This window comes from Primulina eburnea, chromosome 4, assembly GCF_022965805.1.
Source record: "Primulina eburnea isolate SZY01 chromosome 4, ASM2296580v1, whole genome shotgun sequence".
Taxonomy (NCBI): domain Eukaryota; kingdom Viridiplantae; phylum Streptophyta; class Magnoliopsida; order Lamiales; family Gesneriaceae; genus Primulina; species Primulina eburnea.
In genome coordinates, this window is record NC_133104.1 from 1,305,821 (window position 1) to 1,330,610 (window position 24,790).

Below are 24,790 nucleotides of genomic sequence, written 5' to 3' on the forward strand. Positions count from 1 at the left end.
AGCAGACAATTACTGATTCAGCTCATGAGTTGTAACTGAAGCATTTAACATGGAATAAAAGTTGTTCTATAAATAACACCCTCAAATCTCTGAATTGATGTTACACAAATCTTGAGTATCACTTGAAAATTTGAGTTCAGAGAACACCTTTGTTCAAATAGAAAAAATCCAGTAGCGAGAACAACAGATTTCAGACTTCAGCCGAAACTCCTAGCAAAATTACTGTAAGTGAGCTTATGTATAAATATCTTGAAATCAGTTTGATAATTCATGTTTTATGTATTTCTGATCTCTGATTTTTGAAGCACTGAAACCTAGTGAACTAATAGTAGGAATATATATTCTGAACTTTACTGAATTCTGATTACTGATTACTAGCATCACCCCTTAGAGGAGAGAACATATAGGGGACTAATATCAGCTAAGCCATGAAATTCACAAACGTGCTCAGTGCTTACTTGATAAATTTCTGATTCCTGAATACTGATTCTTGTTCTGAAGATAAGAGTTTCTGTATATTATTTGTATTACTGTTTATGTTGAAAATGACTTTGAAAACTGAGAGTTATTCTCGCCTCTTCTTACTGAGTGACAACCATATCACTCACCCACCAAACTCATCTCAGATAAGAATGAGGAAAAGTTATTAGAAGAAGAAAAGCAGATCCAGTTCTGGGCTAGTAAAGAAAACTGTTATCTCTCAGTTCTGATTCTAGTTTATGTTATTTCCGCTGCATCTGTTAAGATAATGTTATGTATGGTTTTACATTTCCGCTGTAAAACATTAGTATTTGAGTTGTAAAAGATAATGAATTATTTAGTATTGTGAATAAAAAAACTGGTTTCTGAACTTTGTACTTATGAGGCTTGTTGTTTTCGAATGTAAATTTAAGAGCAACGCCGGTGTCGACCAACTCCCGTCCCGGGACGTGACATTATGAGTTAGTTATTTATTCAAATAAATCTTTTTTCCATCAATATGTTGGGTATATACACAGAATAAATTATCGGTATGATTTTTGAGAAAATATCTTGTAAGACTGGTTTACTCATTTCATATTTACAAACAAAAATAATATTTTTTGTAACAACAAGTGTATGCCGCTTTATTAAAATATATAGTTAGTGATAACAGTCCAACTCAAATATTTTTAAATCATATAGCGGTTTAAGCATAACGTTTCGATTGTTTTACCAAACAAAGACAATTGTTACATATCAAAAATATTTCTCTCAATTGCACTACGATCAATGACAATCAAACTCGTGACCGTGACTATGATATCAATTGTAGTACCGAGTACTTGTCGTTTTACCAAAAGTTATAGTTGATTGTGAAGGTGCAACTCAAATCTTTTAAGCCATAAAACAACTCATACGTAATGGTTCGATCGTTCTATCCAATATGAACAATTATAACATCACAACAAATAATTTATTTTTTCCCTATATATATGCCATTTTCATGTTAAAAATATTGGTTCAAAAGTGATGTAAAATTGATTCATATCAAAAAAATTTGGCTCCATGCTTATAAAAGGACAACTAAAAGTTATATAAAAAAAAATTTCAGAGAAATTTTTGTATGCTACATAAATGCAAATTAAAGCATTTGAGATCATCAAGATTTTGTGAATATTTTGTTGTCTGCTGCCAAAGCCACTGTGAATACGATGGCTCAAACACTTGAAAGAAAAATACAAACATTTGGTCTAATCAATTCGCCAAATAATCTATATATATTATATACACACACACACTTTTCAATGGATATGATAGACAAAATTAATTGTTCATGTCCCGTATGTGTATATATATATGGTTATTTATAGGATTCGTCTAAAACTTTTCATAACTTGATCCATGACTCGGGATCATCTAAAAGTTTCGATCATGGTTTCAGATTTCGGAATTGAAACCAAAAAATGGTTTTGATAAAATCATTGTTTAAAAGTTATTAATTTTTAAAAGAAAATGTTTTTTCCTAAAAACTATATTTTTTGATAACCAAAACTGTTTAAAAAAAATCATTAATTTAAGTATGTTTTTAGAAGTTAGAATTTATGGTTTTTAAACTTTTGTTTCTGATTATATTTCAAAATAAATACATGAACACTTTTTAACATCCATTCAAACATCAAAATCTTTTATGTTTTATTTTTTAATTTTAATAAAATCACTTTTAAAAGTTATACTTTTTTAATTTTTTTTTTTTAAGTTTCAACTTCTATATTCAGACTCAATAGAGATAACATAAAATTATCAAACAAAACACGAATATGATATACTGGGAAAAAATATATGATATACTGAGAAAAAAATATTAAAATTAGAGCAAAAACTTTTATGAGACCATCTCAATTGTTAATTTTTTGATACGAATCTCCAACTCGACTAGTTTTATGAAAAAATATTATTTTTAAATGTCAAAAGTGTAGAAACGAGTTATTGTTGTTTATAGCTGTTGGTAACCGTGTCAATCAAATCTTTTAAATCGTACAATACATCAAACATCATTGTTGTATTGATCTATTGGACAATTATTGCACACGGAAAATTTCTCAATCAATAATTGCTTTTTTAGAATCAATGAATAGCAAACACATGATATTGGCTATGCCTATGCTACCAAGTGTATGACACATCGATTTTCGTTTTACCAAAAATTGTAGCTGGTGATAACGATGAAGTAAAATCTTTTAAATCTCATAACAACTCGAACGCAACGTTTCGATTGTTTTACGAAAAAATAATTATTGCGTTTCAACGCTAATAAATGTAATGCCCGGAAATTTAATCCCAGTAATCGGTAATTATTGATTTATAATTGATATGATTACGAAAGGATTAATCGGGACACGAAAACAAGACTACATGTGAACTTCAAGGGATTTGGACAGAATGTCTCGCGCCCGAGCGGTAGTTATTGACCGCCCGAGCGCGAGAGGATAATAAAATGAGGAGTTGGGCAGAATGTATGGCGCCCGAGCGGTAAACAATTACCGCCCGAGCGCCAATGGAACATAAGAAAATCCTCGGGCAGAAACCTCCGCGCTCGAGCGGTAGTTTCTTACCGCCCGAGCGCGAGGCATGCGAAACAAGAAATTGCCACTTGGTCACTTGCATGCAAACGTGTATGTATATAGATATATATATGTACAAACATTGAAAATGCATTTGGGAGAAATTGAGAGAAGCCACGAGGGAAGCTTCAGAAATCCTTACGCCTTCTTATTTCAATCCGTCCGTCAGATTTTGAATCTGAGTACAGTATCGAGTTCCTATCAACGTAGGCTACAACTGGACGTAAGCTTTGCTACGTTTTGACATGTTTTGAAATTATGATGTTGTGAGAATTGAATAGAATTCATATATGATGTTCTTGTCATGTTAGACATCATAGAGTCGAAGTCAGATTGAGAAACAGACTGCTTATGAAATTGTTATGATTTTTGAAGTCGATTTGACTGAGAATTTATATCAGATGTATATGGTTATTGAGATTATAACTGATATCGATATTGATTATGAGTTCTGGTATTATATCTGTGATGTTTGGACTGACGGGGTTATCCAGACAGTATTGTTATGCCGTCGAAACATCAGTTGATTGGTATTAATCAGATTCAGTAGTGATTTCGATTATATTGTGATATCGTCGATATGGATTAGATTGTGTCTTGAATTGACATTGATCAGATTATGTGTTGATTTGAGTATTGATCAGAACAGGTATTGATTTGAGTTCTTTATTGATATTATATCTGTTCGGTATTGTTATTACCAGATTGAGAATGGACCGAGATAGAGTCGGGAATTCTTCTTCTTCGTCAGATCATGAAAACAAAGGTATAAGTCAATGTGGTATTGGGAGATGGACTTGAGTCGGTTTAGACTTGGGTTTCCCTAAATCACATACTGTACTTTATTGCATTGATATTTGCATTGATTGATTGATATACTTGTTTTCTTGAGTTATAGATTACATGTATTAGAAGAGTAATCTTATGACAGAAGTGCCGTTAGTGGTGGGATCGCCACGGGCACATTGCACGATGTCATAAGATGGTGTATTGGCGGTAGTGCCAAAGTCTGTCATTAGATGATGGATTATCGATGTGGATAGACTGATAACTTCTTCTATTACTGATAGTTGATATTATATCGATGTGGATAGATGTATAGCTTATTCTATTACTGTTGATTGATATTATATCGATGTGGATAGATTCATCGTTCCTTCTATTACTGTTAATCGATGTTATATCGATGTGAATAGAATCAGACTTTGTTCTATTACTGGTAATCGATATCATATCAATGTGAATAGAATCAGGGCTTGCTCTATTACTGGTAATCGATAATATATCAATGTGAATAGAATAAGGGTTTCGTCTATTACTGTTAATCGATACTGTATCGGTGTGGATAGAACTGGAGTCTTTTCTATTACTGTTAATCGATACTATATCGGCGTGGATAGAACTGGAGTCTTTTCTATTACTGTTAGTCGATATATGCAGACCGACGTCTGGAACCGGGATCCCTAGACTAGGATTGAGTCTAGTCTGAATTATGTAGCTACGAGTATTGTTGGGAGTATGCCATTGATTATGTTTCAGATTTGTTACATAGGATTGTTACCTGATTACATGCTTTATATTTGTTATATGATTGCATGTTTCATTGATTTATACTGGGAGTTATTCTCACCGGTTTATCCGGCTGTTGTCTTGTCTGTATGTGTACTTGACAACAGGTGGGACAGGTTCAGGGTCGAGGAGATGAGGAGAGATCGAGATAGAGTGGAGACTTCGGACTTTGATCTGAGATAGGGTTTGAACACTTGACATTAGTTGTTAAACTCTAGTTTGAATAAATGTTTTGTAATACAGGATTTGTATTTTGTATACTGAGATGTATATATATGTTTTATTTCACTACGTTCCGCAATTTAAACAGAAAATTTTTAGACCCTGTTTTACTAATTGATTAATTAGTCCCAATGATGATTAAGAACTTGATTAGCGTCCGGGTCCCCACATATACTCTATTTAAGAATACCACTTGAATATATCATTATGTAATGGCGAAAGATTTAGGAAGTAGCAGCAACATTGAATCAAAACTTCGAAAATATAAAGGCAAAAATTGTTTGAGACGGTCTCACGAGTCCTATTTTGAGATACGAATCTCTTGATTGGTTCTTCCATGAAAAAATATTACTTTTTATGCTAAGCGTATAACTTTTTACTATGAATATCAACTCATGTAAATTGACCTAATTATTTTAGTCTTCTAGGTATTAAATTTCAATTTTAATCTATTATCTAGTCGTTTTGCCATTTTGTAATTTTCGTTGGAATGTTAACATGACATCGGTCACAATAACAAAGGTTGGTATAAAGTTAGTGCCACATCAACACCCCTATGGATAAATATATAAATTTGCAAATCTAAAATTACGAAACAAGCAAATCAACGGCTCTTCGAGGTCAATTTAAGTAACAATTTTTCACCCAAAACTATATCAGTACTCCGAAAAAAATCGAGATATATTTGCAAAAACAATAATAATAAAATTTATTACAATAAGATCAATTCTTGACTGATTTAATCTTATCCATGCTAACTTAGGGGGCTGATTTTTGGAATTTTTTTCCTGTATTAAAATTAAGTATAAATGGTTTGTTTATCTTTAAAACTGTATATAATAATATATACCGACTTTTCATAAAATATTCTAAACTTTTTATGCTCCTAAAACAGAATTATTGCACATGCACATGACCAATTATCGATATATCCCACCCCCTCAGACAAGCCATTTGAAATTTTGGCTTACAATATATGACTTTACCTTTTGTCTTTTATTTAATTTTTATATTGTAATATATCTATTAATGACCTCAAAGCAAGATCTTATCATAATCTTTTTGGATGTCAAATTAAACCCTAATTTTTAAAGAAAAATTGGTGCTGTGTGGAAAAAGATTATTGTTAAAATAGGGACCTTAATTAATGTTGTTTTAGACTATTTAAATCTCCCTAGAGTGATTCTCATTTGAGATCGTCTCACGGATCTTAATCTGTGAGATGGTTCAACCTTACTCATAATCACAATAAAAAGTAATACTCTTAGCATAAAAAATAATATTTTTTCATGGATGACCCAAATAAGAGACCATTCTCACAAATACGACCTGTGAGACCGTCTCACATAAGTTTTTGCCCTCTGAAATGAGAGTGTGCAAATTTCTTGTATTTTCGAAATATTCTTTTGTATATCATACTCCAACAAAAAAAAGAAAAGACATAAAATGATTTCATTTGAACTTTCATAACCGATACAGACTCGTTTATTTTACAAATCTTTGTTTTATTTGTTTTACAATGTGACAGTTTCTGTTAAACTTCACTTTTATTGGTCAAATGTATTTATTTTACTCGTAGAATATATTTTTGGAAGTAATATTTTGTTTTAGTAATAACTTTTTTTAGTTGGGGGCCGGATGAGATTGATATAATCATATAATTGATTCTTGAATATGAGGTTTCGTCTTAAACTTAAGATTTTGGTATCAGAGAAGTTATATTAAACAATCTACTATATGTAACTCTTATCAAGGAGTGTTTCAAAATTCATATTTTTGGAGAAGTGATTAAATTTATTGATCGTTAAGAAGTGAGTATTGTTTGAAAATAAAAATGAAAAAAGAAGAAAAATTTAAGGTAGAGTATTTGGAAAATAAGTTATTCTAATACTTAGTTTTGTTAATAAAATACCAAAAATACCGTTATTGAAATGTTTGCAAAATATTGGGTTTGATCGTGGATTTAAAGGGTAATTTTGGATTATGGAAAAAATATATAAAGGGTTAAGAGTGTGAAGAAAAATGTTCATTTATCAAAACACCAGTAGTTATCAAAATTATCTTTCTTTTCTATTTCCGTCATCTAACTTGTCAAATTTACTTATTAGAATTTTGTTTTTCGTTTTCGTTTTTGCTTTTAATTTTGTTTCAGTCACACCAACATTTTCTGACATCATGTTAGTGACCAACGAAATAAGAATATAACAAAAACCAATAAAAAATCAAAGTTACATGATTAAGATCCAGCTTTATTCTTTCAAAAAAAAAAAAGTCCAGCTTTATCAAGTTAGACGACGAAAATAGAAAGCATGACAACTTACGTACAAGACAATCTAACCATTCTCCGAAAATATAAGACTATATGTTAATTAAAAGGTAATATTGATTGAATTTATCCGTGACATTTCTTATTCATTTATAGCTTTCGGGGGAATCTTTATTTCCCACCAAAAGTCTAAAAATTTATTAGGCACGACTCTATGATTTTTCTTTATGTTAGTAGATTTTCTCTCCATACTTGGACTGCGACATCCCCAGACCTTTGGGGATAGTCCCTAACCTGCTTTGTTTAGGTTTATTTTCATTGAATTGTCATTATATTAAAAGAAATGTACAAGTGTTTGCCAATTTTAGCATGACCAAGTCTTTTTGTATTCTCTGCTTGTTATGTTTCCAATTCTGATAGACAGATTCCCGATACATTAGTCTCTCAGCGAGTAGGTTCTTCCTATCGAAGACGATGGAGTCGACTCGCAGTTTTAACTTGATTATGTGCATCAACTCGGGTTTAAAAAGATGATAACGTTGACATCTAAAGTATTTACTATTTATTTAAGAGTACAATTATATTATATGTAGTTTTCACTTGAACTAATTACATAAATATGTCCAACTGATATCTTTGGAACACTTTGTACAGCAACTTTTAGAAAGGGGAGTGAAATTAAAGGTTATATCTAGAACACTAATTAAATATTTAAGAATATTAATTGAACATTATTATTAATATTACAAAGAGGAAACCATTATTTTATTTGGCAGTTACCTACTCGGCTCCACATTGTTTGCTTTACCTCTTATTTCCTCTATTTAGTGGGCTACAATGATAATAATGAATCAGCTTTTACTGACACACAGATGATTTATTACCAAAAGTTACAACCGATGAAATGACCAATATCATTTTTTTTTACATTATCAAGAGAAGGACATGAGTTCGAAAATCGAACACGGCTGCCTACGAGCGCACGGAAAAATTTCTAGATAATACATCAACAAAAAATAAATTAAATGACAAAAATATATCATATATGATGCCCACTAGGTTTAGCACATCTGGGCGGATACGATCACATCTCCTAATGACCCCCAGCCCATCAAAAAGATAAGAAGCCAAGCCCACAGCTCCTAGCCCACAATCCCGAACCCACCCAGGGATCGGGAATTCCGGACCCTAATATGGAAAAGAAAGGCGAATATATGTTCATCAAGAGATAAGGGACCCAATAAATGCGGGATACAGGTAAATCGAGACAAGATAATGATATAGTTCTAGCCGCCATCAAGCTAGAGTCCTAGTATTTGAAATTCATTATCTCAAGCGAGGATCGTATCTCCAAAAGAGTTCTACCTTAGCAGGAAAGCTCGTCCTCCCTTTATAAATATCAAGTCTCGGCATACAGTTCAATTCATGGATGCTCCATTATTCACTTAACACTATTATATTACGCCGTTAAGTTTGCTCCCCGAACTTACTTAAGCATCGGAGGAGTCACGCCAAAAACTCTCTGGTGCCTTCTAACCCTGTTTCTATTTGTGCAGAGCCCAAGATTCCGACTCGATCCAATCAACTGTGACGATTTGAAGACTCGCTCTCCAGACCAAACACACGATAAAATTTTGGTATCATCAATATATAAAAACCATAGTTCATAAATCTTGATGTCAATGTCACTAAATATTAAAAATCTATAATAATTAAATATATATATATATAAAAATAATAAATGAATATATTTAATAGCATATATTGATTTAAAGTGTCGGAGAATCCTAACATCCTTTAGCATACATCATTAAATGTCATAATGGTTGTGCCCACACAAGTATTTCAACTGTATTTGGTAGTTAGTTAACCCATCCATTAATTATTTGTTCCACTGCCCCCCATCATAACTGAACATAATTATGAAATGTCCCAGCCTTGGGACCTCGGGATTAATTATATTAAATATTTTTCGATATATATTTACTATTTTTATAAAAAAATCGATATTGTATTAATAGTGGACAAACATTTTTTAAGAAGATAGTGAATTTTTCTAAAAATGTCACTATTTAATGTATGCCTCGATAACAACTGATCCCAATAAAAAAATTTTTTTTCCAAAAGTGATATTTTCTATTAAAAAAATTTAAATAAATTATATATAGAAATTGATGATTTCATGAATCTAACAATGTCAGTGACCTTTGTCGCAGCTCAAGTTTCATTCGGTCTTTTTTTTTTTACTTGAGAGACAGATCTCTTATTTTAGATATTAAAATAAGAGTTTATATTTATTAAAATAACTTTTAGAATATTTTTTGGTATTATAAGATATATTATTAAATGTGACATTAACTAATGTTGTCTCTAAAATGTATTAATTTTTTTTCACAAGGAACAAAATATTTGGTGAAAAAATTTATTCTAGTGTCACTGGGAACTCGATTCATACATATACATAGCGCGCATGAACAAGGTTTTAGAATAGAGAGCATCCGACACAAAAATTAAATTAGTCAAAATGACTCCAACAACCATAAGGAAAAAGGAACTACAAATTTTTTTAAAAAAAGTACAAATAATTTTCAAATATTTACCTTAAAAAAATTACAATTTAGATTTTTTATATTTGTTTATTTATAATTTTGGTCATTTATATTGTCGAATTTTAAATTAGTATGTTATCTTTGGCTTTTTGTGATTTTCATCTTTTTTCTCTAAAAAGTCGTAATGTAACTCTACCATAATTTTGATCGATACGCGCAATGTCATATTAATATTCTTGTGAAAAAATAATTAAAATTGACAAAACGTAAGATGTAACGTTTGTAATTTCAGCAAAAGTTATAGCTGGCAATAACGGTGCAACTTAAATTTTTTAAGCGACACATCAGCTCAAATGTCACATTTTGGTTTCTCTTTCAACGTTCAACATGGATTGCATTCTTTTCATTCCATGATAATTAAATTTTCCATAATTTATATAAGAAACTTGCGTCTAGAGGTGTAAACGAATTGAATCATCTCGTAAACCTTTCGAATATTTATTTCGAGCAATTTTTCAAATAACTTGTGAATGTGTTCATATTTCGAGCCAAATTCAAGCAAATTGTCCAAACTCATATATACAACTCTCAAGTATTAAATATCACTGATGTGAGACAACTAACACATCCCCCTTCACGTCCAGAAATGAACATCTGGAGCGTGAATTTTACAAATTACCCAATTATGGATAGAACGGCTGTCCCAACTATGGGCAAACACACCCCTCTCATGCTCAGGAATGAACATCTGGAGCGTGGAGTTTACAAAGGATCCAATTATGGGCAAAACGAGTGGTCCAATACATTACGATAGAACCTGAGCTCTGATACCATGTTAAGATTGGAACTTAGATATAAGTCAACCCAAAAGCTATCTCAAGAGAGGAGGATTGTCCAAACTTATATATACAACCCTAAAGTATTAAATACCACCGATGTGGGATAACTAACATAAACTAATCAAGCTTCAAACCAAGTATGAGCGCTCGAATATATCTAATTCGAAATTTAAAATTTTCTACATATGCAGCTTCATTCATTTCGTTTACCCCTGCTCCCGTCATTTACTCCACTTTTCAAATAAAAATATATAATTGAAATGATTTTTCCTTACATTTTGAATATTCTAGTATTATGATCAAACTGTCAATATTTTCGTAAGCGTAATATTAACATAAAATAAATAATTAATTAATTAAATTAATTGATGCATAATATCTGTTAAAAATCATCTAAATATTTCCCTACTCACCAGAATATGACAATATACAAACTCCGTAAATTTTAATTATATGTATATAATTATACGATTCCATTAAAAAGAACTTTTCTTTTTTTGCGTCTGTTTATTAATTTTTTTATCCGATTTATTTATTTATGGAGGATAGGTTAGCCAAATATTTATAAATTTATCTAACTCGTCAACACTATAATTAATTATTAGCCACTATTAATGATTTATACCTGTGGGACCAATAAAAATATTGATCAAATCAAATTGATCAAGACATAAAATTTGCATTTCTAACTTACGTAGATATAAGTTTCATATTTTATGTTATTTTCGAAAATGATCTAATTTATATTAAAACTTACAAATATACCATTAATTTAGTTAATTCGAAACCAATCGCCACCGATTTATCAAAAATATTAGTTATTCATAATATAATTTAAATTTTTTAAACCGAACAACAGTCTGATGTTATATTTTCATGTCCTAAGGGATAACAACACAATAGTTACCATGCAATTTAAAGTTTAAATCTTAATTTGATCAAAAAAACTATTAAGTTAATTATTTTACAATCTCTCGATTAATATATATAGAAGATGATGAATTTTCAAAAGAAATGCAAAATTATCTCACTTTCACTACTGCATTATTTTAATATATGATTGTATATTTAATGGCATTATACCTCATAACCACTGAGAATTAATCAAAGTAATTTATTTATTCTTCTCAATTAATTTGTACGATAAAAATCAAGTCTTGGGGACAAAAAGTAAACGAAGATTTAACACAATTTCTTGAGCAGAATCAAAGTTCTTCCCAATGGTGGGACCTATCAAAGATTTTACACCACCTCCCCGAGTAATAATAATCTATAAAATTCCCCATATCTTCCCTCTTCATTCATCATATATAGCAAATTTGATGCAAAAATTGTCAGCAAAAAAAAAAAACCCTTCAGATATAAGTGTGGCATACAAGAATGAAGATCAAGAAAGCTTTGAATATTTAGTCATTTGGTAAATTCTACATATATCGGATACTAATGAAGGAGAAGAGTGGCAAAAAACAAGGGACGGTGTCCCCATGCGCGGCTTGCAAGCTGCTTCGGCGGAGATGCGTAGAGGATTGCCTCTTTGCGCCGTATTTTCCGGCGGCGGAACCCCACAAGTTCGCCGGTGTGCACAAGGTCTTTGGTGCTAGCAATATCAACAAGATGCTTCAGGTATTATATTATTACCACTTGGCTTTCTCGTGCTTTCTTTTCAATTATGATTAATTTATTTGTTTATAATACAGAAAGAATTAAAACCTACGTACTGATTTGGCCGATTGACTAAAAGAATTTAAATTTTATTCTGAATTTGTAGGTAGCTAAAGTTTCAAAGATCATACTTCAAATAATACGCCATTGTAATATACGTGTATATACACATATACATATATATACATATAGATATATTCTACAAAATTCTAATTGATTTCTTAAACTACGGCGCATGTAATGACGTAAGATCCTCGTCGTTGGCAGAGTCAAAAATTGAGAGGTAAAAAATTAAAATTGTTTCATATGTATAATTGGCAAAATTATATTTTTAAGTACATATGTTTGTGTGTCATTTTGTATGACAAACGTTGCCGATCTCAATCTATCTCATCAGACACTAGGGGTAAGGATTTCAAACATGGAAATTTGCAAAATAACTTTGTTCAATTATTTTTATTAAAGAAAATGATTTCTTATAGTCGGACAGTTTTTGCATCCTCAAACTATACATAGAGTTTCCCGTGAAGTATAAGTGACTCACATGATCCAATAGTCTTGACGTGAGTAGATGAAAAATTCCAGGTATAACATTGATGTGACAAGTGCTAAAGTTAGATACGATCTTGGTTTTTTTTTTTTTTGTGTCACACTTGTTTTTCCTAAAATCATCAATATTATACTACATTAGTATGTTAACCTTTTTTATTTGTAACATAGCTTAATGACAATTGCTAATGTTAGCTTGAAATTTCCCAACATCAGTTGTTATAAATAGAATAGACAGAATCCTGATAAATCCAAGGTTCAATATCCACCAAAATCACTATATTTGATTTATCTATTAGCCGATTCGAAACTTAAAAAATTGATGCAGGAATTACCTGAGCATCAGCGAGGCGACTTCGTAAGTTCCATGGTATACGAAGCGAATGCACGAGTGAGAGATCCGGTGTATGGATGTGTGGGGGCTATATCATCACTGCAGCAGCAAGTAGAAGTTCTTCAGGCTCAGCTAGCACTTGCGCAGGCCGAAGTAGCACGCATGAGCGTGCGACACTTGGCGTGGACCGCGGCAGATTTGCCGAGCACACCATCTCAGCAGGTCAAGTCCTTTTTTAGCATGGACGTGGCGGATCATCTGAATCAGTACCCCTCCTTCTGGGCATAGTATTATTTTCTCCATTTGGTTTTACTGATATTTTTATGATGCATGCGATCTCTCTTGGTTAAAGAGATGATGATTATGAAAACCACCGTATATCTAATTCGAGTTATGACTAATATTATAGTATACTACGCAGAGACTCGTAAACTATCTAAATATCATCTCTGAAACATATTTTTCCAATCGGCTTCAAACTCTAGTTATGACTCGTTTGGCAAGTTTATGTTTCCTCCATATTGTATCATAAATTATCAAGTTGAAAAATGCCATGAATCAATGATAAATTCTTGACATGAAACCCATTTCATCCACATTCTTGATTCTAACAATTCGAATAACAAAAACCCAGAAACGATTCTGCATCTAAAATCTTAAGCTCTCTCACCCCTAATTCTCCTCGCTAACTGAATATCCTTAGGCATAATGGTGACCCTTTTAGCATGAATAGCGCACAAGTTCGTATCTTCGAACAAACCCACGAGATACGCCTCTGCAGCTTCCTGAAGCGCCGCCACGGCGGAGCTCTGGAAGCGAAGGTCGGTCTTGAAATCCTGGGCAATCTCCCTCACAAGCCTCTGAAAAGGCAGCTTCCTGATGAGCAACTCGGTACTCTTCTGATATTTTCGGATCTCCCTTAGAGCCACCGTCCCTGGACGGAATCTGTGCGGCTTCTTCACGCCTCCGGTGGCCGGGGCGGATTTCCTCGCCGCCTTCGTCGCAAGCTGCTTCCTGGGTGCCTTCCCGCCGGTGGATTTCCTCGCCGTCTGCTTCGTACGAGCCATCGATAAGGATTTCTGGCGATGAAAATTTGACGGTATTTTCTACTGCCGGATGAAAATGGTGATGTTCCTGAAGATTTGGGTGAAATTTATATTGAAATTTTAGAGGGAATTTGGGATGCTTTTAGGCGAAATGGACAATTCGGGCCGTTGGATTGGATGTGAGTGGACGATCTCGATTTCTTATATCGGGGGCTTGCGATCTGAGTGTTTACAGAGTAGCCAATGGGAAACGATTTTTGTGGGGCGTTACATACGACAGTGACCGTTGATTGTGCTGTGTTTTGATGGTCAAGATTGATTAAAGTGCAACCTCTCTGATTCTAACAACAATTTATTTATTATTTCCTAGCTAAAAAACATAATAATACTATTTTTTTCGATTGAATAGCAATAATATGCAAAGAAATGATTTTCAAAATTGGAAATAAAAAAATTGATATTAACAAATTACTCATCTATATGTCGCTTCTTATCAATGAGGTTCGAAAGAACATTTGATCTTACATAAAAAAATTGTGTGACATAGTCTTACGGGTCGTATTTTGTTAGACATATATCTTATTTGAGTTTACTATTCATATTTTATATCTTCCGTCATCCTATCATTCGAACTAAATTATGTTTTGATTGACTAGCATTGTGTAACGACATAGTTTAAATTTTTTTTAAAAAAATAATTATATTAATAAGTTAGTATTTATATTTGAATTTTTTTGGTAATTTAAGATTTGGTATTTCTCGTGCCTGAAAATCTTCTCGAGATCCAATAAAAACTAGTTTGGAAACTAAAGTTAAATCTACACAAGCCCAATACCAGAAAATCCAATAGAAAGACGCTTAAATCGCGCTTTAAACTTTGTCACTAAAGTCGCCACTTTCTTTTTGGGGACATTCCAAGGGACAAGGATTAAACACACAGCATCAGCAGACACAATTCGAACCTTTTTGAGGTATATATGCCCGCACACGCACACAGTATATGCACCAAAAATTTGACTGATATGTTGGTCATGGCTAAATCCACGATTATGACATAGAGACAACTAAAATTTGTTTACATAGAAGAATTCTTTCGAATACAAGAATTTAGGTGACTTAAAAATAGAATATATATCGACGTCAACGAAAATTCTTGTTCTCATTAACGATGAATAAGATCATACAACAACGAAAAGAGTCAAAATACGAAAATTCTTATTTTCATTAAAAGGAATTAAAAAAAAAGATGTTAGCTAGGGGTGTAAACAAGTCGGCTGGAAAAATATTTGATTCATATTCAAGCCGAACTCAGACATGTTTGAACTTTTTTCGATCCAAAATCGAGCTCACGTTGTTTTTTATGGTGGTGCTCATTCTCATCTTGTTCAGGTCCACTAGCATGCTTAATGTCCACTATTGAAAGGAGTCATGCATAGCCATATGTGACCAACCGGTACGAATATTTAGCGAATATCTTTGTGTGTGATAAATATTTAAAAACAAGGTTAAAAATTTTATTCTCGATAATGTAAAGTGTAAGCATGTAATCTTGTTCCACTTAAATGTTTGTATTTGATTCGAAGAATTTAATTATATTTTTTTTATGCATCACGAGTTTCTATCTTTATACTAACCAAAGCTTTCTCTCCAAACAAATTTGAAAGCGATTCATTCATATAGGAATAGGGGAAAAAGGTGTTATCCTATAATATGTACCCAAATCTATGAATAATAAGAGTGGTCTAATGTCATGAAGACCGTCTCACGGATCATAATCTGTGAGACGGGTCAACCCTACCGATATTCACCATAAATAGTAATATTCTTAGCATAAAAAGTAATAATTTTTCATTGATTATCCAAATAAGAGATTTGTCTCACAAATACGACCCGTAAGACTGTCTCACGCAAGTTTTTGTCAAATAATAATAACATAGAATCAAAGAATCATAACCCAAGAACAATAACATGTAATTTTTATATGATGAACTACATTATTTTATTTTATTTATTTTTACTGGATTGGAGACAATCGATATCTGAATCCTTAACTTGAAATAGTAAAGAATAAGCAATTGGAAACGAAATTGAGCATAGTGGGATGGAGATAAGGGGTAAAGTAGAAATTTAGAGGGTCCACAGAACCAAACCCACGCATATTTTTTCAAGCATTTTGTGCTTGTCCACAATACAATTCAAAATGTTCCAGCGGAAAATAAGCCACGCCATGGTGAAAATTGGACCACATTTAGTCCGATCCACGTAAGGGCCTCACTTCTCAGTTCTCCCTTTTTCTTAGATTCGGTTGTATGTACAAAATATGCACCTAACACTTGCCACTCATTCAAAATCTCAAATACAGGACAACCCTTTTTCTCTGTTATGTCTTGTCTTATGCATAGTTTTTAGGATCCAGAGTTCGCTGCTTTAGCCGGAAGATGCCGACTTGCGGAAAGACTCGAGATCCCAAATGATAGAGCTATATTCTTGGCTCCGTCAGGAAAAAGATGAAATGAGAGGGCCGGGGAGATACATTATATTCTAGGTTGTATCAATTGTTTATATATATGTCAGAAATAAGCATTTCGAAATGTTTTTTTTTATATGAACGACACCTAAAAAATAAAACTCGAAGAATTTTTTTTAAAAAAATACGTCGCGGTTAATCGGGACTGCATTAGATAATCAATTTATTAAAATAGATAATAATTTTAGCATCTTATAAGCAGTAGTAATCAGTGTCTTTCTTTGAATGTAGAATATAAATTTCCAAATATATGTAATGCCATAATCTTACAATAGAATCCACAAAGAAATATTCATATTTCATACAACCAGTTCTGTTTATTGGCATACTAAATGACCATTCTACCCTCCTTTGCTCCACCATAATGCTAAGTTAGGCTTCTTCTACTCCAGTTGAACTGATATCTCAACTTATTTCTCCCTCGCAAGCATTTCTTGATCCTGATATATATTGGAGCCGTTCGATCTATGGTCTCTGCTTTGCAAAGCACGTACATTTTGCGCGATTATCCGAAAGTGTCTGTGAAGTTCATAAATCCGGAAAAAAACGAATAAGATAAGGGTGAAAACACATGGATTATTTTGTTACACACAAAAATGAAGTGCTTGAATTTGAAGTCACTCTAGATGTCTGTCTACCTTTACTTGTGTCTGAAGATCCTTAATGTAATCAACAGCTAAATCCAACATATCTGATGTATTCGTTTGCTGCACGAATCGATCGAAACGTGAAGAAACATCGGTTTTGATTAGCAAATATTGTGGGAAAAGTTTGGTATACCTTTTCCATGTTGGGAACAAGTTCTTGCAATTTCCTCATGCGCTCACTGATCTTGGTTCTTCTAACCTGAAATAATTTAATCAAGCTTTATGAAAAACTAAAAAGTTTTCACACTTCGAAACTCCATTTTTATCTAAGAAATCGTGTTACTCTTTCAGCAATGCTTCGAGGGTGGGTGGCACAGCCCCTTTTCGCTCTGGTTCTACATGGTACCGAATCTTGCAACAGCTTCTCCATCGCGGATAATTCGGCGGAACTTCTCGGTAAACTTAGGTGATGAGATAACAAAGACGTGGGGTGGTTTCCGATTTCGGTGTTCTGCTCATTACAGCTCATGATTTAAACATCATAAGACTGAAATAATCTGAAAAAGAAGAAGGATCACTATGCAAGAACCTGGTCATCTGAGGTATTCACGCTCTTGTTTGAATTGAGGAAATTATCGGACATAATCTCTGAGTCCTCCCATGAGTTAACAGAGAAACGTCCTTGGATATATTCGCTATAATCAGCATGATCATCGTCAAAATGGGTGTCGCCTGGACCGTTGTCTCCGAGGTCTTTGCTCGAAATTTCAGATATTGGAGTCATGATTCCTGAAGAAAAAAAAAGGATGCATTGAAGAGAGAAGTGGCGATGTTTCTGCATTAGGCCTAAGATTCCCCATTCCTCTCGTTGAGGAACTCTGTGAATCGTTAGAACTCGTTTGGAATCGAGTTTACTCCGTATCGAAAACTCAATTTATACATGTTTATGTTTATCAGATTGAAACTACAAAATCTGATTGAGACATTAGCAGAAGGGAGATTTTTCCTGTTTGATACTTGAGAAAAATGACAAATAACGGGTTGGAGTATATATTTTTAAATAAACTTCACTTGACAAGCCTGTCATATAATTTATATGACAGGTTAAAAGGTAAAACGAAATACATTACCATTTTCGATATTTATGCTAGCAAATAGTCCAGCCGGTGAACTGCTATGTCGGATGAGATTCGAGCTGCCGTCGAAGCGACCGCTGATGCAGCCACCGTCTTCCATCTTGATCTGCGCCACTCGGTTCGAGCTAATGGAACCTAGTAACCTGTTAAACGAGTTGTCCATGACAGAATTTTCAGCTTCGGAGCTATGACTCTGATACATCATCTGAGAAACTGCTGAATAATCATGGCTTTTCTGCCTCTGCAACTGATTGGAGTCTATCTCTTTCCTAGGTGGCAGAAACGGAGAGTTCGACTGAGATTGCGGCTGTATCTCTAACTGCTGTTCTCGAATATTGTCCGAAGAACTCATGAATCTGGAGAAGATTCTGTGTGTCTCAGGACTAGAAGCCCGGAGGTTGAACATCTGCTCAAAATCCTCAGTTTCCGATCTGCCATGGTTGGAAGAATCGTTTCTGCTCAAAAGGGTGGCAAAATATGAACTCGGAGCCGATCGATACCGGGCTAATCCAGAGCCCGTTTGCTGCTGCGCCTGCATCATATTTCGCTGGAACTGCTGTTGTTCTTGCAGTCGCTGATGATCATTCATCGAATCTAAGTTTCAAGAATCGGCGCAAAACAGAATAATTCGAGGAGAAACTCAAAGAGTGGGAATCAAGATTCTGAGTCCTTCAGATCTCACATGCATTGAGATATTCTATATAAACACAAAACCCAGCCCAATATTCCAAGAATCTATCTATGCCGCCCTTCAAAAAACAAGGTGTTGGAGACGAAATGATTGAAACGGGGATGATAAGATAAGATCACCATCCACAAAAGAAAAGGGAATATATATACAAATCAATTCAGACAGCAAAAGCCAGGGTTCTTTTAAATAATATAATGATGATCCATGAAGTACAGTGGGATTTTTATGTGCAATAACTTAATTCTTTGTCCGAAATATTGAGTTGCAAAGTGGAGGAGAGAAGTGGAGATATATGGTGGTTGTTTCAGACTGGTAATTAATGGGTTTCTGTGTGAGAGAGAAATAGATAGATCAAAATGGGAACTCAAGAATCCAGCAGAGATCACGGTTTTTCTTTCATTTCATTTTATTTTTATTTTTTTCCATTAATGAAGCTTTGAAATTTCTTACACAACTGTAACGTTAGACCTTTCTCTTTGTACTTCAGCTTCACATAGACCAATTTTGGGTGACTCGGGTCTAGATAGTAGGACTTTATCGTGCACGGGAAAAATTATATCATACCAACATATATTTATCTCCTCAGATCCAGTAAACTATAAATTAAGTAGCTTAACTTAAAACTAGGTATGCTTATCAGTTCCGGATTCACCGATGCTGGAACCGATTCCAAACCGGTTACTCGGGAAAAAAATCTTTTGCGATATATATGTAGGCCCCGTTTGGTTTGAGGGATAAAGTAGATTTATATTATTTAATCTACTTTATCTCTCGTTTGGTACGCGTGATTATTCAACTCACCTTATCCCTCCTATGAATGATTAGGTTATATTAGGTAAGTTAAAATAATACCTCCTCACCCCTTAGGATTATATATCCTACTCTTAATCCATCCTATTTTTCCAATTTTACCCTTCTCCTAAATTCAAACTCACCACCACTTCCCGCCGCCGCCCTCCGCCGGCGCCGACCATTTCCGGCGCCGGACGAAATTTCCGACCGGCCGTTTCCGGCTGCAGCCCCCCGCCGGCCGTTTCCGGCGGACCATTTCCGGCCGGCCGCCGCCGCCATTGACGCCGTCGCCGCGAAGGAGAAGGGCAATTTCGTTTTTTCATCAAAAAATTCAAAATTATCCTACACTTAAAAATCTTACCAAACATAATATTATTTTACCCCATTTAATTCATCCTACTACAATCATTTTCTTTATCATTTACATACTAATCATTAGTTTATCCTATCCTTCCAATCAAACGTAGCCATAGTGAATTTATATCGGTGTGGTACACAGATTGTTGCTCAAAATTGTTACAGAAGATCTATTCTCATAAAACTCGGGTAAATAAGACTGTTTTTGGAGATCAATACAATATATCAAAAGAGTAGGTATCTTGTGAGACGGTCACACGAATCTTTATCTGTGAGACGGACCAACTCTAACAATATTCATAATAAAAAGTAATACTCTTAACATAAAAAGTAATATTTTTTCATAGATGAACCAAATAAGATATCAGTCTCACAAAATACGACATATTAGATCGTTTCACATAAGATTTTGTCATCCCAAAAACAGTAAGTTTTCGACTCTTGTCCTAAACAGAAACCTCCTTGTGCACATATTGCCTTACAATTTACTTATATTTGTAACCCTTTTCTCTCGCTTTAGCGTTGAAAAATTTTATAGGGGAAAAAAAAAGAGTGGGTCTCATGTGAGACCGTCTCACGGATCTTAATCTGTGAGACGGGTCAACCCTACTCATATTCACAATAAAAAATAATACTCTTAGCATAAAAAGTTATATTTTTTCATGTATGACTCAAATAAGAGATCAGTCTCACAAATATGAACCAGTGAGACCGTCTCACAAGAGTTTTTGTCAAAAAAAATACCCATCATTCTCTAATATATTTGCTAGCGTCCTCACGCCATCTTTGCTCAAAATTGTATCTACAGCGCATTTACAACTAGACTCAAAATTGCCTGCTTATAGCTGGTCACACAACAGCCAATAAAGTCTCAAATTCAAGATAAAATTTCAAGTTCGAAATCCGATTGCAACAAACTTCGATTCAAACGCGATAATAATAATTAATTAAATAAAATGGTTACTTGCTCCATGCCCATATTCAAAAGGGATGATTACTTACGTTTTAGCTTATGGGTGTTTTGAGTAGAAGAAAGTGTTTATTTTCAATTTCTTTATCCTATAGTGATGTAAAGCAGCAATTTTTATATTTTTTTTAACAATCCTCGTCTTCATGGTATGCTTGAAAATAATCTCATGACAGAAATTTATTATTATAATTCAATTTATATTCATTATAATGGATTCTGAAATAAAAATAATGTGATAAGTACAAAAAAAAACTCATAAAAATCCATGTAGTAAATGAAGGAATGCATTTTTTTTAATTACTTTTCCATCTAAAATTCAAAAAATATATTTATTCGATTTAATTTTTGTATTTGAGTTAATGGTTGACAAGCTCTCCTAAACATAATAATATCAACAATAATAATTACAATTGGTATTTTGGTCAGAAATTGATACAACCAAACTGCCCAGCAGTTTTATTACAAGAGTGATAGGGGTGACTTGCCTATACTCTATTATTTTTTAATCATAATTAAGTCATCACTATTCTTTTAACATTTACTCCGTCATATAACCACTAAAAAAAAAAACGTACACAAACTGAGACCATTTATCATAATTCAATTTTTAATTTACTCTAACATAAAAACACTACGAGAATTTTATAGTTCAAAGTTTAATTTCTCTTATCCGACTGAACTCGTAAAAAAATAATTATTTTTCACTCAAATTATGAATCGAATTGACTCGTATTACAGAAAATATATCCCAAAATTATAAAATAGATGAATGCCTTTATTATGCGTAGGGGTCACAACGACAATCATATTTTGTCGAGATAGAAAAAAAAATCGTCAAAAACACATTGTAATATTTTTTTCAAATTATTGATAAAATATTGCAATTGTAACTTGTGCAAATCTCCTGTAAGCACCCGTGGATCGATGGATATATTGTTCGTAGTTAGGTAAGAGATAGGTGTTGGCAAGAAATTAAATACGACTTTGCATTCCGTGGTTGGTATCTTCGTTTGGGAAGATTACAATAATATCCATAATATAATAATACGTTTTATTAAGTGTCAAATTAAAGTAATTTTCTATTTTTTACATGTAACTATTGAGAAAGGTATATTCTGATAAAAATTTAATTATTTAACTTTTTTAAAAAAAAATTATTTTATCATTCCAGTCTCTTTACCGCGATCGGACAATGTCATGAAAAATCTCTAAAATTATTTCAATATTGAACCATCTGCCCAACAACAGCAGGAGGTTTGATCCTGCACCCCTATCTCCTTTATCACTGCGATCATTTGGGAGGTGAATTACATGTTTGCATCATTTGACTTTTAGCTCTCTTTTAAATGATAAATTTGATCATGAGAGTATGATTTTCATTTAGAAGAAAAGCTGAAAATAACATTTTATTTTGTCGGCTACGCACAAATATGTATATATATATATATATAGAATTTTATATGGACACAAAAATTAAATTAAAAAAAAGTCAAAATATAATAATTGAACTGGACCTCACATGTATTAAGTTGATAAGACAACCAGCATGGTCCCCCGTTTATGTTTGTTATACACATTTTGTTAATTCGTTCGAGAGTGAATTTAGTTTCTCCTTATTTTTAATTATTTTCATTCGTGAAGTTTGCACGTGACAAAGGAAATATATATATATATATATATATATATATATATATATATATATATATATATATATATATATCAAAGAGTTAAAAGTATTTTCATTTAATATAGAAGTATATTTGATATGATAAATGACTACCGATTAAGAGACATTAGTGCGAATCTTGGAATAAGAGATAAAAAGTTCATATTCCTGAAAATTTGTTTAAGTTATCATATAACAGTAATATATTTCCTTTGATGATAATTGGTCGAACCTAGAAAATGTATTTCAAGACAGGTGATTCATGTTCATATTTACAATAAAAAGTAATATTTTTTCATTAGTGATCTAAATAAAAGATATTTTTCATAAAATTGATTTATAAGACCGCCTCCCATAAGTGTTTGTGTTTCTTTTGATACATGAGGTAGGGTGAAGGGTTTTACGCAATGTCGAGGGTTTAAATCACGTTCCTATTTCGTTTGATGACGATAAAATGGTAATTGTATTGGCAACATAATTTAAGAAGAACAATGAGTTGTGATTATTAAAGCTGACTATCTCGATCAATGATAGTTAAACTTCATGTAAATACTGTTTGGTATCATAAACTTAAATTAAGCTATTCAGTATGGTAAATTGGTAAGATTGCTCAGTATTTCAGCGTTTAAATCATGTGCTTGCACTCATTCTCAACTTTCACACCGGTTCGACTCAGAAAGTTGAGAACAATTGTATATCTTAAGAGGGGATCAACAAGTTTGTCGTCTGGTTAATCGATAGTGGATCATCGTGTTTGTCGTCTGGCTTGATCCGTAGTGGACCAATTAGGGATTATTGTTCCGAGTGATCGAATATGTCAGCAGTTATAACTGAGAGTGTGATTTCAGTTGAAGTGAGTTTGTATAATAGACTTATACAGACCAAAGTTTCTAATGGAACTTTCTGGAAATGGAGGAATGAGAGATGTAGAGATATTTGTCATCAAACTTTCAAGAAAAAAAACAATGTGTGTTTAGTTATCCGTTTTATACAATCAGTTCTGATACAAACATCCTTAATCTGTTTTCACACTTTGTTATCAGTTTTGACTTAAATTTTTTGTTGTATCGAGTCGAGTTATTTCTGAACTTCAATATAATGTTACTCGACTAATTACTTTAAATCAAGAATAACTTCATCGTTTGTTAACCCAAACTTGAAGCACTTAAAAAGAATTTCAAACAGATGACAACAAAATTGATTTTTCTAAAATCAAAACTAGAGATGACTCACATGATAGTACATGGCATGTTGACCTACACTAACCAAGAAAATGGAGCTCACCCGGAAGAAACGGCAGGTAATCCCTTCCTTTTCAGATGGGAAAATTTTGAAATTTTATGCATATTTTTTTTCAAAAATTCTAATATCACCCACCCACCCAAAGGGATGAGTTGTATCCTAATCCAATACTTCCTATATGAATGTTGGGGCAGTCTCTTGTAAACCTATTTCTTGATGGGCTATTTTCATCACAATTGGGTTAAAGTATCAACTTTTGACAGCCCAACCCAAGAAATATTAATATACCACATTCCACTGCTAAGAGGACATGATCCCTCTCTCCATCGGGTGCATACTATGTAGAAATTTATTTCATTAATTATTTGCATCGAATTTGACATACTTTCAAAAGCCAACCCAAGAAACATTGTTACCTATAATATATACATTTTTACGAGATTGTTTTATAATTCAATCTTGTAAAACAGATCTTCAACTCAGCCCAATGTCAATTGTATTTAATTTCAGTTGATAGGTTATAGATAGCGGAGAATATCTCAATTGATACATTATAAAGACCGTCTCACAAAGACCAACGCTAATATATACCAGGGGAAAACAATCACCTTGTAGGCTATTATGAATTAGATAGTGATTTGGGGTTTAAAAACTTTTTTTTTTTTTGGGGTGAATACAGAATAGAATGAAATAGTGACATTAA

The 24,790-nt window shown here is 32.9% G+C and overlaps 3 protein-coding genes across 3 annotated transcripts; 1 reads left to right on the plus strand and 2 right to left on the minus strand.

Moving 5' to 3' along the window:
• The first annotated feature begins 11,824 nt into the window (after positions 1-11,824).
• Positions 11,825-13,484, plus strand: LOC140830484 (LOB domain-containing protein 4-like). Its single transcript, XM_073193824.1, has 2 exons — positions 11,825-12,151; positions 13,068-13,484. The coding sequence occupies exons 1-2, from the start codon at positions 11,972-11,974 to the stop codon at positions 13,359-13,361; spliced, it is 474 nt and encodes a 157-aa protein (XP_073049925.1). The 5' UTR covers positions 11,825-11,971; the 3' UTR covers positions 13,362-13,484.
• Positions 13,485-13,629: 145 nt separating this feature from the next.
• On the minus strand, positions 13,630-14,211 carry LOC140830485 (histone H3.2). Its single transcript, XM_073193825.1, has one exon. The coding sequence runs from the start codon at positions 14,138-14,140 to the stop codon at positions 13,730-13,732; it is 411 nt and encodes a 136-aa protein (XP_073049926.1). The 5' UTR covers positions 14,141-14,211; the 3' UTR covers positions 13,630-13,729.
• A 2,637-nt stretch (positions 14,212-16,848) lies between these two features.
• On the minus strand, positions 16,849-19,407 carry LOC140830486 (transcription factor bHLH130-like). The gene is made up of 6 exons (XM_073193826.1): positions 18,364-19,407; positions 17,823-18,022; positions 17,577-17,744; positions 17,427-17,492; positions 17,285-17,353; positions 16,849-17,165 (listed from the first exon to the last, which is right to left on the minus strand). The coding sequence occupies exons 1-6, from the start codon at positions 18,956-18,958 to the stop codon at positions 17,112-17,114; spliced, it is 1,152 nt and encodes a 383-aa protein (XP_073049927.1). The 5' UTR covers positions 18,959-19,407; the 3' UTR covers positions 16,849-17,111.
• Positions 19,408-24,790: the final 5,383 nt, after the last annotated feature.